Here is a 19,498-nt window from a genome sequence, read left to right on the forward strand (position 1 = left end):
TATTATGACTTGCCTCTCTAGGACTTAGTAATTCTAAAGAAAACAAAAACAAAACCAAAAAGCAACAGCTGATCTCTAGTAGCTACTCTGAGCTGGCAGCCTGTTGAAGCTGGGATGTCGCCGTTACTGAGTAAGGAAATGATTTTTAAGAAGGTGGAGAGTGTTGTAGGGTACAACGAGACGAAGTGGGGTCACCCGCAGATGAACCATTCACTTTCATCGGCTCTCCCCCGGACTCAGAAAGAATGATTACGTTTCATGATTTTCTCCAGCCTCCCAACAAAGCGCGCTACAGATCAGGACAACAATGCTTAGCTCATGGCCACCTGACTCACATGACAATGGGCCCCTGTTGTAGGGTGTTGTATGAGCCACTTATTCTGATTCTGTGGGTTGGTCAGCGGTAACGCTGCACAACCAGAAAGAGCAGCCCCCAAACAAACCATTGCCTGGTACAGAGGGAAGGAAGGAAGCTTCGATTCCGGGCCTTTCCCACCCCCTCCTGTCTCCCTCTCTCTAGCCCCGTTGTCTGGCCCTTGGGGTCAGAAGCAGGGTGCCCCTGTCTGTAGCTTACCCTCTACCCTCTTAGGGCCCAGGAGACCTTGGCAAGTTCCTGCGTGCTCTGCCTCTCATGTTGCTTAAGCCATCCGGTCAGTGGCACTTTGTTATGACAGCCTGAGATGCTAATGCGGCTGGGGACCGGCCACAAGGCCTTCCCTACCAAGGAGCTCAGCTTGAAGGGCAGTGGGAGGGGCATGGAGAAGGGCGCTGGCAGAGCCATCAATTTGGACATCTGCTTGGCACCACTCTGGAAGCCCTGAGTATGTCATCATACGTAGGCTGACTGGCAGGGATGGAATCCTTCTTGAGTGTGGGGACACCACGCAGGTGGTGACAACACTGCTGGGACAGGGAGACGGCCGTGCCTATTCACACTACAGTCATCTGGTTCCTGTCATGCTTGATTCCCCGATGGCTGATGCTGTGCCTTTCCTTAAGAGCACATAAAACAGCACAGAAATAGAAAGAAACGAAACTATTAATTTGTACAGGTTTCTATTATTCTCTGAGTGACATGAGGAATTAGTGTATTAAAAGGGGCAGTAAAAGCAAATCAAGCCATCCAAGAGATCTACAAACCTTCCTTGGGCAAGTGTACTCGGCTGAATAGTCTCTGCCAACATTCACGTCCATACGGAAACTGTGAATGTGACCTTATTTGGAAATAGGACTCTTTGCAGATGTAATTAGTTGTTTAGATGCGATCCTACTGGATTAGGGTGGGCCCTCAATCCAATCTGACTGGTGTCCTTAGAAGAAGAGGAGAGCCGAGAGAGACAAATAGACAAGAGGGGGAAAGGCCATGTGATGATGGAGACAGAGACCAGAGTGTCACAGATGTAAGCCAAGAAATGCCGAGGATTGCCAGACGTCACAGGGAGCTAGGAAGAGGCAAGGGAGGCCCCTCCCCTACAGCCTTCGGAGGGCACATGGGCCTGCCAGCACCTTGATTTGGGACTTGTAGCCTCCAGAACTGTGAGAGAATAGGTTCCTGTTGTTTTAAGCCACCCAGTTTGTGGGCTGTGGTTACAGTGGCATCAGGGAACTGACAGAGGAAGTGATCAGGGCAGGGACAAGCACACTTGACAAGTGTTTGATGGCTTGTAAGTGTGATACGGTAGCTACAGGTCCAAATAAGAGATTTCGAAGCTGTGGTGAGTGGTATATCAGTGGGTGTGTGTCTAGAACTGACCATCAGAAATCGTCCTCCGACCTGGCCAGCGTGGCTCAGCGGTGGAGCACTGACCTATGATCCAGGAGTCTCGGTTCGATTCCTGGTCAGGGGACAGGCCTGGGTTGCGGGCTCGATCCCCAGGGGGGAGCGTTGTAGGAGGCAGCTGATCAGTGACTTTCTCATCACTGATGTTTCTCTCCCTCTCTCCCCTTCCCCTTCCTCTCTCTGAAATCAATAAAGACATATTAAAAAAAAAAAGAAATTGTTCCCCCCTTCCTTTCAAACACACTATACGGTAAATGGAAACCATTGACTGAAGTTCCATGAGAACCTCGTGAGGGTGCCCACTGTCTCAAACAAGGTGACACATAGAAGGAGCTTAGGAACCAGAGAAAGCCTCATAAACTCTGAGGTGATTCTTGTGCTTCCAGTGTAGAGAATCTTCTGTGTTCTGAGGCATCAGAATAGCTGCCGTGGGATGCACAATCAGCTACTCTTGAGAAATCGCTCCCTTTCTGAGAACTGTCAGTTAGCAACAGGCACGGGAAGGTACGCATTGGAACTGCAATGTTTTCTTAAGTCTTTCAGATGTAAACTTGAAAAATGAAGTCCTGGTTTTAAAGTTTAGTGTATGGTATGCTGGTCTTATCTGCCCAAAGGAGTTATGTGAAGATTAGCGAGGTGTCTGTTTGAAGCTGATTGAAAGTGCAGTAGCATCGTTCGTAAGTGGGGGGTTATGGAGAAGCCAGGCGGTGTAGTGGGGATCGCATGGATCAGCAATTTTGAGGTTGGTTTCTAGGAGGCCTGACATCAGAAAGGTGCTGCCTGATCCTGGGCAAGGTGCTGCAACTTGCTGAGTCTTCATTCGGCTAGATGGTTGCTAGAGTTTTCCCACTGAGTGAGAAGGGAGGGGGTTTGGCCCCTGCAGTGGGTGGAATAGCGTATGTCCAAGTTCTAACACTCGGTTCCTGTGAATGTGACCTTGTTTGGAAATGGGGTCTTTGTGCATATGACTAACTTATTTTGAAATTCCAACCCTTCCAACAGATTAGGACCTGTCCTCTATCTCCTCAAGTATTTACTACTCCAGGCCTCACCCTGATGTTACTGAGGATGTTCCTTTTTTGGCTCTGGAGTGTGTGTGTGTGTGTGTGTGTGTGTGTGTGTGTGTGTTGGTGGTGAGAGTGAGCTTGGGTTCCTACAAATTGGGGGAGGACTGTGTGGTCTGCTTGCTTCCAGGGAGTTCTTTGACCAGAAAGGGCTGTGGCCAGGTTCCTTCTGAATCACCCAAGGGCAAGCACACCTTGCCATGTGGAGTGTTCCATTTCTCCCTAGTCTAATACCACATGATGAAAACACTCTCTTCTTCTTAATAGTGCTTTTGATTGTACGCCTGGAAAACCTATAACCCTAGCATTATTGAATCAAACAATTCTTCCTAGCTCTATTTTCACTCTAAGGGCTCCACCCTGACTGGGAATAGCTCTCTCTGAGTCATTTGGGATGAATGGTGCTATCCTTGAACACGCTGTTTCCGATTTCTAAATTTATCTCTTGCTAGGAGTGAGTGTGAGTGTGTGTGTGTGTGTCTGTGTGTGTTCACCAAGCTACATGACTGTTAATGAGAATTAGAGAGAAGCAGAAAGTACATCTGAGTTTAGAAAGAGGGAAGGCACTAAAATGATACAAGAGATGATCAAAGAAGGAAGGACACATCAAGAGAAGACAAAGAGGAGGCCCCAGATTCTCCTGGAGTGTAGAAGCACAGAACGTTCTTTTACGCTAGTGTTGGGAGCAAAGTTTGTGGCACCTGAAGCTTTTGGTAATCCCTACCTGAGGATATGTTTTTATTGATTTGAGGGAGGGAGAGAGGAAGAGAGAGAAAAAAACATCGATCAGTTGCCTCCTGTACTTGCCCAGCCTGGGGATCAAATCTGCAACCTAGGTATGTGCCCTGACTGGGGACTGAACCCACAACATTTCAGTGTACCGGACGATGCTCCAACCAACTGAGACACCGGCTAGAGCAAACCTTTTCAAAATATGGAGGGTCCTCTTTAGAAAGAAGAATAGAAAATAATGAATACAAAATTAAGTACAGGGCTTTGGATGAAATCACAGTCCTGACGCATAAGCTTCATGAGCCGCAGGGCAAATGCTCCATCTCTGGTTGGGGATCTAGACCAAATTCTCCTATTTATATGACTAATATCTGTTACTCCAGTTCCTCATGATGTGGTTCCAGCTAAAAACATTTGAATCCTCTATATAATATGTTAGGGACTTAAAATATATATACTCTATAATGTTAGGCATCTATAATTATAGATAATGTTAGAAATCTGTCAAATCATCTGGGATCTAGAGGGGAAATCTTTACAAATAAAATAGATCTTTAAAGTTATAAAATAACATTTCTATAACACTTTATAGTTTAGGATACCCTTTCAAATTCATTACTTCATTTAATCCTGATAAGAACCTTGTGAAGGAATTTTATATTTTATCCCCATTTCACACAAGGGAAACTAACTGGAGAGGTGGGAGGTTTGCCCAAGTACATAAGGCTCAGGTTAATTCAGGAAGTGGGCGGGACCCAGGGTTTGACTCTTGCCAGGGTTGGCAGGGGGCACACACTGTTGGCAAACACGTCTCCTTACCAGGGGGTGGGACGGGGTGGGGTAGGGTAAACTAGACAAAGCGTTCATCTAAACTGCCTGTCTCTTGACATTGATCCTTCCTACCTGTCTCTCTCCATCCCCTTGGATTGCTTAGCTCTAAGCCTGACAGGCAGAATAGTAAGTAATTTGCTCCAAATAGGGCTGGCTGGTGAGCAGAAAACAGGGGACTGTGACACTTCGGGGAATGCCTACAGATCCAGAGCAGTCTGTCTCTGCAGGTGGTTACCTGTCCCCAAGCTTGCCTCTGTCCTCTGAGCCACGTGCTCAAGTTCAAATCAGGAAATCATAAGGGAAGAAAAGTCCAGATACTAGTCTGGGGCCTTTAAATGTAAGGGCCTAAAGTAAAATTGTTCACCAGCGACATTTTGCCCCCCATTCAAAATGAAAATAGCTTTACTGAATTCCAAGGGAGGATCTGGCTCCTGCTGGAGTGGTGGGATAGACGGGTCCCCTTCCCCCCCAGCTGGAGAGCTTCGTGCCTTGGCCTCCTGCTTCCAAGGAGGGCCAGGCCTCTCCTGGGGAAAGAGCCCCAAGAGATCAGGTTTCACAGCAAAGAGCTGAAAGAAAGGAAGGAGTCTAGAGAGCAGTTTGGCCAGGAGATGTATGGGAGCATCTGTGCTGTGTGAGGGCAATGGTGAGGAGAAAAGAAATAAGATTTTTAAAAATATATATATATATCTTTATTGATTTCAGAGAGAAGAAGGGAGAGGGAGAGGGAGATAGAAACATCAATGATGAGGGAGTCATGGATCAGCTGCCTCCTGCACGCCCCCACTGGGGGCTAAGCCTGCAACCTGGGCATGTACTCTGATCGGGAATCGAACCCCGATCACCTGGATTCTAGGTCGAAGCTCAACTGCTGAGCCACGCCCGGCCAGGCAAGAAATAAGATTTTTTTTAAAAGAAATCTTATGGGGAAACACACACAAAGGACTTGTGTTTTCTCAAATTATTTTTAATTGTATGGAATGATCTTTTAAAAATTTCAATTCTGCCCTGGACCAAACCCTTTGCATTGTAGCTTTATAAGCATCATCCCTACAACCTAGAACCTGACTTGATTAAATCATAGAATATCAATGAGAAAAAGTATGAGAAATGATGCATAATTTGCAGGCAATTTAACTGTTAGTATCTCATCATATTCAAGAGGCAGCAAGAGCAGTCTAATCCTAAAATTAGAGCCAGGGCCAAATTTTAAAAATATATTTGCCACCTTTGCAGCTGGTCTCTGGTTGCACACCATGGGCCTTGTTAAAAACACCTTCTTGGAGACTGCAAATCACATTCCACTCTTCACCCCCCCTCCCCACGTTCCCCCCACTCCCTTTGCTCATCCAAACACCCTTTCCCCACCACACACCCTTCAAGGTGCTTCCTCTGGCTCACTGAAGAATTGCTGTAAAATTGAGAGAAAGGATGGAGCAGTGTTAGGAAAACTCAAACCCTATATTTCCTTGAAACTAAGGGTTGCTCTTACAAAATGGTGAAACACTGAGATAATATTTTTCTTTAATCAGGAGAAGAAACAATGGGCTTAAGATCTGGGCAATTTTTCCAAGAATGTACCAAGTTTCTACAGGAGTAATTCCACCTGTTGTTTTCTGATGCAGTACAAAGCATTCTTTGAAAAATCTCTAAGGTGATTATCTAACACAAGGCATTTTGGCCACTGTTATTGATTTGTGATGGTACAGACCCCAGCAGGCCATGAGCCTGAGTACTGCAAATGGCAGAGAGAAAGAACAGGCCACAGCCACCCCTGTGGTTTAGAAAGGTGCTAAAGAAAAACAACAGCTCTGTTTCTGACACTCCATTTTAAAGAGTCTACAGAGCAGAAAGATGGCTTATGTGCTTAACTCTGCCTCACTTTGAGAGCACTGAAGGTGTTAGAAAATCTCAAAAATATTAAGCAGCGTATGAAGAATAAAAACAGCCAGGCCTGGGACTCCTGGCTTGTCAAGGCAAAAGGTTCTAGATCCTTAGGTAATAAGTAACCTAAACATATGTTTTTGGTTGTGGTGAAAGAATGAGTTTTACACACACACACACACACACACACACACACACACACAAAGCTAGTATATATATTTATTTAATAAAAGCAACCCCACAGTATTTATCATCATCTAGTGATACAAAGCTATATGAAAAAATGTATAGAAACTGCTCCCAACTAATGACACCTAAAAAAATACAACCTGTATTGCCTTCTCAACAGTTTCTCACTTCATTAGTCATTTCTAGTTGGAGACACTTTGGAGCAGAGTAATATCTCCTTTTAGCATAATCTGACCCAGTTGTTTTCTTGACTTTGTTCTAAAATGAACCTCTTCTGCATCATCTACTACGCGGTTCATATCCTCACCAAAACCAATGATACAGCCCTCTGTCCCATGTTCGCTTGCTCATAAAGCCACACCCGAATCCTAGATCTGTTCTGTAAGTGTCTGAAGGTGAGTTTGACGGGCTCCACCATTCCCTTCTGCACTTTTTGGCCCTGGCCACGGTACACTATGGTGGAAGCTGACAAAGACCACACTAACCTGCACCTTTAGAAAAAGTTTAAAGTATTAAAAAGTACCTGGTTATAAAAATCAAAACGGTATATAGGAATATAAAATGGAAAGGAAAAGGTTCTACTCTCCCTGCATTCCTGATCGCCTCCAGCTGCCACATCTCTCCATTTGCATTCCTCAGAGGTGACCACACTTCCCAGTGTTTTGTTTCATAATGTTCTGGGCATATAAAAACAGTCTCTCCCACCCTCTCCTTTTAAAAAATGCAGATGGGACTTGGGATGGTGAACACACAATATAATGTACAGCTGAAGTATTGTAGAATTGTACCCCTGAAACGTAATTTTATTAAGCAATAAATTTAGTTTTTTTAAAAAAATGCAACTGGAATACTTAAAAATACTATTCTGCAATTTGAACTTCTTTTATTTAACGGTATACCTTGGACATTTTTTTCAAATTAGCTTATTTAGATCTAGTTTCTTAACTATCTTGTCTTTTTTAAACTGACAAATATGTGCATAACAGAAAGGAAGGAGAAACTGCTGGCTTTAGACAAATATGAAATTATCATTGTAAAGGGCTAATTTATCTTCCCTCGGGAAGGAGATTAGATTCAGAAAACACATTTCATTTTTCCTCTCTCTCACACATACACGAAAGATTTATTATATCTGGTTTAAACAATAACTTGGGTCCTTGACAACATTATCAGGACATACAACGAAAAATCCAGTATTTTTTAACCCCCAAAGTACAGAATGAAGGAGAGATGGCCTTCTCCATTGAACAAAGGGATCTCTTTTAGACCAACATGATGGTCTCTGAGGGACTTTCCTCTTTTTGTTCTACGGTAGTTTCTCAGATAATTTCATATAATTTTATATATTCCTAAGTGCTCCAAAGTTGTAATTACAATCTCCAGTTGTCCCTGATGAAGTTATAGGAGACGGCACAAGTTTACTGGCAGAAAAATCCATGAGAAATTGGCTGATGACCGGCCAAATGTAAAAATTTGGCTTGTGAGTGCCTTGGGCACCTTAACTGCACTGACTGCTGACCTAAGAAACCAGCAGCCTCCTGGCAGGCAGAATACATACATTTTTTAAAATCTCTCCTTTGGGAGACTTCTCATATACGAACAAGACTGAAGAAAGTTCTTATAGACAAACAACATACAAGACTGTGGTCAAGTGTGATAGGAGATGATGTCAGAAGTCAAGTTGCACCAGAGGATACTAGAGTCTAATCAGAACCCCCAAATCTCAGAGACAAATAATAAACCTAACACTCTACTGAGCATACTTAAATTAGTATAAATATACCATACATGGAAAAGATGTATAATATGTATGATGGTCATTCATGTCTAAAAAACAGAACAGCTTCACGAGCTTTCCACCATAACCTGGGCGACACCATTCCAGGGCAGGGTGGCCTTGAATTAGGGAGCTGGAAGAGAGCGAGGAGGCCCGGGAGGCAGCCAGGGAGCGGAGAAGCTTCAAGGTTAGGAACACCTGGCAGGCAAGCAGCTGAAGCAGTCGGCTGGAGACATGGTATCTGCCAAGGACAGAATATCTACTCTTTCACTGATTCTGCACAGCAGGGCCAGGGCTCTACCTGCGCCAGTCAAGCATGTACTTGGAGGGAGAGAGCAGTGTGCATCTAGCTATTAGAAAAGGCAGGAGATAGGAGTAGAAAGGCTCCCTGATCTGTGAAGCTGGGAGTGTAATTAAAGGTCGTCTGGTTCAACCACCACCTGAGACCAAAAGACCTTCCCCAAATCATCCAGGTAGACTACACCTGGAGCTGGGCTTGGACCCCCCCCCCCCCCGGGGCCTGCCTCCAGCGCAATTCTGTTCAAGAAGCAGCCTGGCCTCCTAAGGGAGCAGCTCAAAGGCACTCAGGGCTTCCTCCTTCCTGAGGTTCTCCACTGTCTTACCCTCGCCAAACTAGACCCCTTCCACTTCATTAACTGACTTCTTTTCTCAAGTCTCTTCTAGGATCCACCCTGCCCAATTCGGGACACAATAGCGCCTGAGCTTTGCTCCTTCCTCCCCGCCGGTCAGAGCCCTGGGCTACTGACACCTGTGTATTTGCTGCTGTTACAGGCTCCCCCTGGGTGTGCACTTACGGGGATGCCTGCTGCGCTCAAGCGTCTAGGGTTCTAGGGGGAAGCGCCCAAACAAGGCAGCCCTGCGGGGGCCGAGCCCGGGGGCCGCCTCCCCTCCCCTCCCCTCCCCTCCCCTCCCGCCCCAGCCCGGCCCCTGGGCTCCACTCGCGAGGCGCGGCGCCCGGGCCTCCGGGAAGCGGGGGCTTCCGAGCGGCATCTGGGAGGCCGGCCCGGCTTTCCTCTGGGCTCCGGAAGGAACGGATAACCCGCCAGCAAGGGGCGGAGGGCCCGGGGGAGGAAGACGGCCCGCCGGGCTCAGCCACCCCCGCGGGGCCCGCGTCCGCCGCGGGCGGGAAGGCGGGAGGGGAGGGGAGGGGAGGCGGGGAGGCCGAAGCGGGGGCTGGGGGAGCCCGGGGCGGCGGGGGGGCAGGAGCCCGGGAGGAAACCCGCGAGAAGCTGGAGGAGACCCGAGCGGCGGGAAAGGGCGGACGGGGAAGCCCGCGGGGAAAGAGCCGGGGCAGGAGCCGGGGGAGGAGCCTGAGCGGAGCCGGGGCGGGGCCGGAGGGGCGGGGCCGGGGAGGGGCGGAGCCGGGGAGCGGCCTCCCGGCCCCAGCCGCCGGCGCCGCCTCCGGGGCGCGTTCTCCCGCGGGTCGGGCTGCGGCGGCGCTCCCTCGGCCGCGGCTCGGCGGGGCGCGGGCTCTGGCGGCCCCGGCTGACGAGGACGCTCCGCGCGGCCCGCGGGCCGCCGCCCTCGGCGCCCGGGCGGCATGGAGCTCTTCCAAGCCAAGGACCACTACATCCTGCAGCAGGGCGAACGCGCGCTGTGGTGCAGCCGCCGCGATGGCGGCCTCCAGCTCCGACCCGGTGAGTCCGGCGGCGCGGGGTCACCCCGGGCCCGGGGACCGGGCGGGGCGGGGCGGGGGGCGCGGGAGGGCGCGGCCGGGCCCCTCCGCCTGCGGCCTCGGCGGCGGGCGGGCGAGCCGCGAGCTGTCATAATTTCCTGACGGGAGCGCTCGCCTCGCCCCTGCCCCTCTGCGGGGACAAAGGGCCGGCGACCCTCGTCCCTCGCGGGCGCCTCCGGTCGGGCCCGCTCCGCATCCCCGGGAGAGCAGACCGCGCCGGCTCCCAGCGGGAAGTTCGAGCAAGCACCCCCCCTCCCCGGCCTTAAAGGCCCTGACACGGCCTTGCGACAGGTTCTGGGTTCGAATCCCGGTCTCAGGCCAGACGTGATCCCAGTTCGGTGGGACGTGCTGTCGGAGCTTCTCTCCCCGTTAACACGTTTTTGGTCCCTTTTTAGAGGCGTGATTCATTCTGGTTACCCCATAGGCACCCGATTTTAAAGCACCTTTTCTTTGTAGTATCACAAACTGTTGTAATGTTGAGCTTCTAATATTTTTGTGTGATTCAGTCCTGTGCGATACAGAATGTATTGTGGGCCCACGTTTGGGCGTCAGAGAAGCTGTCAGGAAATGCCGGAGTCCACAGGGTCGGTTTGCGTTGGGAGAACTAGTTCACAGCCCTGAGTTAGCCGGCGGCCCCTGCCCAGGAGGGATGACAGTGCAGCCGGCCGGGCAACGCCTCCCCCTCTGAGGTTGTCAGGTTTTTTCCTAATCACTTCAGACATCTTTCACTTTAGAAGTGAAAGAATAGAGTAAAGAAATAGGGCATGTCAAATTTACTTGTAATTCTCGTCTGTAACCTCGACAAAGGAATTAAACATGGTGTGAATCGAAAAGCATAAAAGATCCAAATGAGCTTTTCAGATCACAGCAGCTACCATTTACAGGATGGTTTCCCAGGACGTGGTCCTTGATCTCCCAACAACCTTACGGAGCAGGTGAGGACGGAGCAGGTGAGGACGCAGGTGTGAAAGGTTGAGTCACTGGCCTGAGGTCACAGAGAGTGGAGCTGGCCCCAGAACACTTTCTGGCTGGTGTCGCCGCTTTCTTTTGAAGGCCTGCTAGTTGATTTGCTAGAGCGGTGGATAACTTATTTTTTCCCAGACTCTGGGCGTATTTTCTTACTGTTACGTACTATTTCCTCTATTCAGAATGGAGGAGAAACTACTGCACCCAGATAAGGTTCTTGATGATCTTGGGACAGACGTTGTTGTCGATAGGCTAATTTTGGCCAGTCTCCATTCATTCTCTTTTCTCTGTTTTCCCCCGATTTGACCATTTGCCTGGCTCTCTCCCCGGACCCCTTAACCCCACCCCCAAAGTTTGGGTAAGGCTCCAAGTTTAGCTTGAAGAAAAGTAGATTGCAGAACTCCCCAAGCGGTCAAAGAGCCGACCTTTTAGATTATTTACAGCTGGATGGAAATTGAGATCATCTCCAACTCATGGGACAACACTTTTCCATGCCTCATTTCTTTCAACTATAAAATGAGGGTTGGGCTTTTTAGTTGTTGTACATAATGAAAAAAATTTTTTAAAACAATGCAGTTTGTTCAGTGTACGTCTTGGAGGACAGGAATTGACATCATGTGTTTCATGAAAAACATTCAGGAAATCCCTAGGTAGTCATCTGTATGTTTGGGCAATGAATTGAGGCATATATAAATGGGGTGGACTGGGCTGTCTCCATTTCTAGGGCCACCCTTCTCTTAGCCCCTAAGATTGACAGAGGTGAACCAAGCTGGTGGAATTACATAGAACAAGGTACAGTCACAAGAGTCCTCTCAGTAGGTGAATTATTTGTCACTGTGTTTGGTTTGTGTTCAGTTCTTATACCTGGGACGCTCTCCTATCCTAATGGTTGCTTGGGGATAAGTTACTCCCCTCAAGTGAAGTCAGTCTCTTCTAGGATGCTGGCTAGTGCCTTACCTTTCTGTGGAAACATACTTAAACCCCTACTTCTGAGCTAAAGAAGCTCAAATGAGCCACAGGTTTGAGCCTTTAAGGACTATCCACAGGGTAACCTGGGCCTAGATTTTGGATTAAGCCATGTGGTTTGAGTTACTGTTTAAATATCCAAAGTCCACTTCAGAAGGCAAATTAAAAACTTTTTTTTTCTACATAAAATGGCTGTAGCCTTTGCAGTTACATTTATCTCACTTCTTAGGATGCAGGCAGCCACAGACTGAAGTAGACCGAAACTCTAGAGAAAGGAAGAGGCCATTATACTTCAGAAGTAACCGCCTCTGTTTTGATCTTCAGGTGTTCAAGTATAGCCAGTGAATAAAGAATCCCATGCACTTTACCAAATAGTTTGTCCCATCCAGTACTTAAGATCCTTTTTAAAGAATGGCTATTAATAATTGTATTTTAATTGGATAAGTGCTTTTTCTATAGAATCATTTAAAATTCTCTCCATTTTATTAGACCTTTTCCCTCTGCTTTTATGGCCAGGTTTGCTCTTGTTTCTAATGAAAGCATTTATAATCTGTGATTATTTCCAATTGATTATTCAGCTGAATAGATTACTGACCAAGTCCTTATCTTTTCCAGAGGGCATTGTGGTTTTTATGTTTATGGCTATTGAACAACCTGAATGAGGACTTTGCTTTTTCTTAGAGACATCAGAAGAGTCAGCTTTGCTATTTAAGGTTAAAATGACCATCTCCTTATCCTGGAATGTTTGTTACTCTCAGCCTCTTTTCCTGCCTAGTTTATTCTGTAAGACCTAGCTCAGACATGTGCTCACCCGAGCCCGAATTCCTGGGGCAGAATTGTGGTCACAATAAACTCATTATTGTGTTTCCAGGTGCTTTATACACAGTACACACTTTGATTATAGCCCTTACTGCATCGTGTAAGAGTAGTTTCCTTAATTTTACCTCAGGGGACAGTGCGTTTCCCAAGGCAAGGGCCATACTTGACTCATCTTGGTATCTCTGGGCTCTAGAGTGCTGAGGACCCAGAAAGCATTTTAGGTTGAGTAGAGCTGAATTAAATTTAAGTCCACGTTTTCTCTTAGTAATACCATTGCCATAAAAATAGGATGTTCTCTTATGCTTATTACTCATTTGAATATCTTCTAATTGGGATGGAAAATCTCTAGCTGGGTCAGGAAATAAATATGAGGCAAGGTACATTTCCACTTGTGGTTTTTTTTCTATCTGATTTAGCATCACCTTTAAAAAAAACCTTTGTATTCCTTATTTTCTTTAACATTAATTTTTTTCAATTTTTTTTCTTCTAGTTAAACACTTGAGACTATTGTTATTTTTTCTGATGTTTTCTTCTTCTTAAATCCTCACTGGAGGATATGTTTTTATTGATTCTTAGAATCAGTGTGATCATTGCCTCCCGTATGCACTCTGATCGGGAATTGAACTCTTAACCTAGGTATGTTCCCTGACTGGGAGTTCAACCTGCAACCTTTTGATGTTCCAACCAACTGAGTCTCCCAGCCAGGGCTGAGGTTTTCATTTTTTTTAAGGGTAGTGAGTGGCCTGTAGCATTGCTTTTTGGTGGATGCTTATGTCTGTTGGAAGGTGACCACTAGAGAAAAATATTTAGGTTGTTTTATTTTCTACCAGGGAAAATGATAAAGCCCTGTGTAAACATTCTTCCTGAGAGTGGAGTTTTACTATCTGAGAGTAAGGATTGTAAACTTTAAAAGGAATATAATACAGTCCACTGTCGGGGAAGGGTGATTTGGTCTTACCTCTTCAGTCTTCAAATTGCTTCTACTAGTCCTTGTGTCTTTGTCTGTATGATGGTGTTATATAATTTACTGCTGCCTAATGCTTCATACTATTTGAGACTGAGTGACCACAAAAAGATGTTAAAGCATCTGTTATACACATAATATTCATAGACCTGTAAACTGGAGAGAGAGGTGGTACTCTGATGAATACCAGTGAGTATTTTGGGGATACTAGCTATCAGAATTAATAGAAATGTAAAAAAAGTGTTTCTCTTCTTCTTAGAGTTATTTTTTGGATAGTTAAATTATTTTTAGTGTGTCATATGAAGTTAACTTTTTTTGAATGAGAAATTATAGTTATGGAATTGAAATCCACATAAAACTTTTTATCTTTTCAGGATCATAGTTTATGAAACTACTCAGTTTTTAGAGTTTTGTGTCATTTGGTATTGAGTAAAAAAGAGACTTTGAACTTTAAAAAAATCCACATTTGCTAAATAATCACAGACTACCACCACTGAATATAATCACACATTTCAACTAAAAAAATAATTATTAAATATATTGTAAAAATCTTTTTTTTGTCATTGTTGAATAACCAGGTTTTTTCTAGTGTCTTTATCCTGCAGTTTCTTTCAAATAGCTTACCAGTTTTTATAACCTGAACTACTTTTTACCCCATATTTTATGTTTCTAATAGTCTAATGGTTGGATTGAACATGTCTGTATGTTTATTTTTATGAACATTTATTTTTATGCATGCAAGATAGAAAAGACTCATCTTTCCGAAGTTTTTCTCTCCCTTCTTGGGCTGAAAAAAAGAAAGACAGGGTCTTTCTAAGGGGGCAGATGACAATTTTTGGAATTAGGTTTTACAGATTGAGGGTAGTTTTTGAACATATTTTGTTGTCTGCCTTGTAAACTGAGATTAATAGTAGTAGCTAACAACAACAGCTTTTATTTATTGAGCATTTTTTGAAACCAGATATTGCTCTGAGCTCATTATATGTACTGTTGTTGCATCTCATCCCCACAAACCTCAGGAAGAGGATTTTATCATTACCCTTATTTCACAGATGAGGAGACTGAGGCACAGAGAGGTAATTTGTCCAAGTTCACTGAGTTAAGAGGGAGAGAGATGGGCTTCTAACTCAGTATGTGACTCCAAAGCCAGATATCCCTCAATACTGACAAAAAATGTTTTCTAAACCTTTCTGCCTTCTTGACTACAAAGTTACAGGGTTTATATTTTTATGGATAATATCTGAAGTGTATCTGTAGCTGTCATAATCATTATAGTATAGCCTAAATAGAGAATCAAATAGCCTCTCATGTCAAAGCACATACACTGAGGGAGGATCTGTACAGAAGGAAAAGGTTGATATTGGGACTACCAGTTGGTTCTTTGACTCCTTGCAAAATTAATTTCTATAGTTACAGGGAATGTTGTTATGTAATAGATTGACTAGTTGTTTTTCCAGTTACGGTCAGTTTATCAGGTTTCTCTTCTTAAGTTTTTAGAACACCTGCAGTTTGGGAAGGGAATAGATATAGGGTAGATCTTTGTGCAGAAACATTGATATGTACTGGATGGGAACTATTTCAGCCTGTGATGAGCAACCTGACGCCTTTCTCAGTCTAGCTTTGCAAGAGTCCTAGATCCAATTTCACAGGCATCTTTTCACAGTGTATGAAGCAGAGCAGGAATGGTTGAGAAAAAGTCTTTAGGAAAACTACCTTCAAAGAGGGGAAGTCACTGGCTCCTAGATGCTGTGCTCTGACCAGACCATAGCCAGCAGAGACCACAACTTGGCAAAGGCTAGCTTCAGAGGAGAGGAGGTAGAAAGGCCTTTTAGGGTAGAGCATCCAGGTGTCCTGACAGCTTGGTCTTTCGGCAACCTGGCTGCTCTGGTGCTGCTCCAGGATGCCCAACAACATGGCTTCCCCTTGTCCTACCTGCCCAGCCTGTCTCATTCCAAGCCAGGAGGAGGAGATGTAGGTTTGTCACCATATCCCTAGCACCTGGCCCACAACAGGTCTTCTGTAAACACTGTGTTGAACGAATTGAAATAATTCTAGTCCCTGGTCAACCACTGTTCCTTGATCAGCAAAGAGATTGTTGGGAGGATTAAATGGAAAACGTAAGAATAGAAGGCTAGAGCACTGCCTCTCTTACCAACTAAAAAAACGTGCTCATTTCTCATTTTATTCGGTAAAGGGGGGTATCTAACTTTTAAGTCTGGGGTTCAGTAAATTTGTTCTCTTTTTGAATGAAAATAAATGGGACCCAAAGACATTCTTATTTTTCTTATACTAAAAAAAAGTTTTTTGTTAATGATTTTGGTCCTTGTGACTTACGACAAAATGAGCTGTTGTATTTGCAGATAGATACTATTGGAAAAATCAAACTAGTTTGGCTGTGCTATCTATTGGTTCCGTGAATTCTCAAAGCCATAGTCTAACCTTAGTGTGGTTTTATGGGGATTTAAATATTAGATCTTTATAAGCTGTATTAATATCTCTCTGTGCAGATGCTGTTTTTGTTAATCTATTCCTATTCAAATATGTTTTAAAATATCACCTTTTAAAATCTAGCCTTGCAAAGACAAGTCTGAGAAGTAGTAGCAATGTCGTAGAACCTTTAATAAATAATTACCTGTTAGCTGGTCTAAGTCATAATCATTATGTGTCAGATGACCATAATTGAACTGAAAAGAACATTTGAATTAGAGTATGTTTAACAAAATAGAGATTTTTATTTTATTATCAGTAGTTGTTGGTAATCTTACGTAATAATGTATAAATAGTATTTTAAAAGTGAAGATAAACACTGAACATTTAGCATTGTAGCACTATCACAGCACATACTGGTAGTATATTAATTAAATCCCATGCTGTGTTAGAATGACTCACTTTCTGGTTGCTGTGAGACCCTTAAAGGAACTGCTCATTCAGAAAAAGCATCCACTCCTGCCTGCTTTCTTTGGTAAGACTGGCTGAATTAAATACAGGTTGATTTTAGGTCAGTGTTCTTTGGTGTTTTTCTTTTAAGTTACTTTATTTTGATTTCAGGTTTTTTCAAGTTTAACTTTGCGTGTCTTCAACTTGACAGTGGGTTACTTAAAAATACATTAACTTTCTTCCTAAATCTTATCCTTTGAATCAGCTTTCATTTACACTGAACTTCAAATTCCACAGCTCCACAATGGTCAATATATACAATTTGAAGCAATCATAACATCATACTGAAATGTTAGGAAATTTTAAACATGCCATATGCTTTTAATTTTAGTAGTTCACATGTATAATACTGATGCTTCACAGTATCATTGTATATTGCTTTTATGACAGATATAAATGTTTTTCTCCCCTCCGGGGTGTAGCTGTGATGGCAGAGTTACAGTTTGCCAGCCTCCCTTCTGGGCAGTTGTGCTTCTTGACTTACAGGATTTGTCTCTCCTTTTCTAGTAGCTATTGCATTTATTCTCCTTTGTACCTTTCAAAAATTCCCTCATCTCAAAGAAGCAGCCCCACCTCCCCCTTCTAACTAACTTAGTATTCTGTTTCTTTCTCCTTCCAAATATATTAAGGCTGAATTTCTGTGAAGTAATTTATTTATTTTTTCAACAAACATTTATTGAAGACCTGTCTGCTGGGCATTGTGTCAAAGTGAAAAGATGGTCATAAATACTGTCTACCCTAGCCGAGGATGTGGTCCAATAGGGGAGAGACATACACAGGATTCTAGAGTGACGGATATTGGGATAGAGCTATGTGAGACAGAGTTCTGTGGAAGATTTGAGCCGGGTCTTGAAGTTCGAGGTCTCATTGTGTTTTTGTTTTTCCAAGATGGTAAAGATATTTTTTTCTAATAATGAAAATGGGAAGAAAGGTGTTCTTTTACTTGATTCTGTGAAGTTTCTTGCAGCTGTAAGTAGTCTGTGGTAGTTTCTCTCTGTAAGAGTTGAAAGCCCGGGAAGAAACAGACTCTGTGCATGTATGGATTTCATGGACTTTTTTTTTGTCTTGCCAGAAACAACTCTTTGTATGCTCAATGCCTTCATTCTAATTGGGTACTCAAAACAACAAAACAAAACAGAAGTTTATGAGGATGACTAGTGCCTAACTGGCCAGACTGAAATAGTGCAGGTTCTTCCACTCTTTAGTGGTGATTGTTTGATCTAGTAGAGTTCTTCATTTGATCTCATGGTGGGTTTGAAGGCAGAGCTTTTTGTTGGTGAGGACCTGTGGTGGCAGAACCACTATGCAGATAATCCTAGATAGAAGAGAGTAAGTTAGTTTTGGACAAAGTTTTCAGGGAAAGCCAGGAAATTATTTAAGCACCAGCTGGGAGAAAGGCTGCACTTATTTAATGATGGAAGTGCTAATTTTATGCATCTTGTTTTAAGAGCGCTAAAATGAGGAAAGGAAAATACCAATTGTTCGGCTGTGCTTTGACTTAGCTCTCGGAATCCTATTTCTGAAAGCTATATCAAAGGACAGTTTTTTGGGAGAGCAGAAGTTGAAAGATATATTTAAACACACTGTTATGTTTCTTGGGTGATGCATTATGAATTTATTATCCAAAGATTTATCTAATCCCTGTTTGAACTGGTTATATTTCAGTCTCCTTTAGGTAATGAGTTTGGAAAATTGTGATTTAAACTGTACTTCCCTTCATTTATTCCCAAACCATGTCTTGTAAACATGCATCTGCTATACTGTTACTCTAAATGTACTATAATCGCTCATAATATTATATATTTATCCATTAGGTTTTCCCAGGGCCTAATTACGTTTTGACCTTTCTTTAGTTATCCTCTGTTCTTTTTTGAGTTGCGTTGGGTCTTTCTTGAAATGTGATTATTAGGACTTTATGCTTCAGATAAAGAATCAACAATTTTTAGTGTAGATAGTGTAGAGTTTAAAAACCAATTTCTAATATCCTTCATGATCATGACCAAACTTTGTGGCCCTTTGCTGCACTATAGTTAGATGCCTGTTTTAATAGAAAAGTCTAGATATTCTTAAGGTCCCCTTCCTAGATAGTATATCTCATCTTTTAAGTATTCTTAGGGTTATTTTTGAAATATATTTCTTTATACTAGTTTAGACCAGCTTCTATGCCAGCTCACTATATTATGAGATCTGTATGTATTTTATGGTACTTTATTTCATGAAAGAGTTTAAGGTTGTACATGGCACAGGTATCATCTTTGTTTTTTGCTTTTTGGGTTTTTTTTATAATATTCTTTATTGATTTCAGAGAGAGGAAGGGAGAGGGAGAGAGAGATAGAAACATCAATGATGAGAGAGTCATTGATCAGCTGCCTCCTGCACACCCCTGACTGGGGATTGAGCCCACAACCCGGGCATGTGCCCTGACCGGGAATCAAACCGCGATCTCCTGGATCCTAGGTTGATGCTCAGCCACTGAGCCACGCCTGTCCGGGCACAGGTATCATCTTTGAATCAGACTGATAGGATAAAACCAAACTTACTTGCCCAGCCAACGTGGCTCAGCAGTTGAGCATCAACCTATGACCCAGGAGATCGAGGTTTCCCAGTCAGGGCACATACCTGGGTTCGGTCCCCAGTCGGAGGTGTGAAGGAAGCAGCTGATCAATGACTCTCTCATCATTGATGTTTCTATCTCTCTCTCCCTCTCCCTTCCTCTCTCTGAAACCAATAAAGACATATTTAAAAAAATAATAAAACTAAACTTACTCATGCAAGTTTCACCTAGTAACTTATGATCACTTAGATCCATACAGTAGATCCCCCCTTATCCAACATTTCCCTTTCCTCAGTTTTGTTTACTCCCAGTCAGCTGAGATCTGAAAATATTAAATAGAAA

General features: G+C 44.0%; 1 protein-coding gene and 1 pseudogene across 2 annotated transcripts in view; one reads left to right on the forward strand and one right to left on the reverse strand.

Annotated features, from left to right (window-relative positions):
- Positions 1-6,659: 6,659 nt before the first annotated feature.
- On the reverse strand, positions 6,660-6,895 carry LOC107532068 (small nuclear ribonucleoprotein E pseudogene; annotated as a pseudogene).
- Positions 6,896-9,762: 2,867 nt separating this feature from the next.
- The window catches only part of INPP5F (inositol polyphosphate-5-phosphatase F), a 59,212-nt gene continuing 49,476 nt past the window's right edge, over positions 9,763-19,498 (forward strand). For both annotated transcript variants that reach the window (XM_087823988.1, XM_087823989.1), the window contains exon 1: positions 9,763-9,912. In XM_087823988.1, the coding sequence (XP_087680114.1) occupies positions 9,816-9,912 (97 nt within the window). In that variant the 5' untranslated portion in view covers positions 9,763-9,815. The remainder of the gene's footprint in view (positions 9,913-19,498) is intronic.

Source organism: Miniopterus natalensis, chromosome 14 (genome assembly GCF_054644295.1).
Source record: "Miniopterus natalensis isolate mMinNat1 chromosome 14, mMinNat1.hap1, whole genome shotgun sequence".
Lineage (NCBI taxonomy): Eukaryota > Metazoa > Chordata > Mammalia > Chiroptera > Miniopteridae > Miniopterus > Miniopterus natalensis.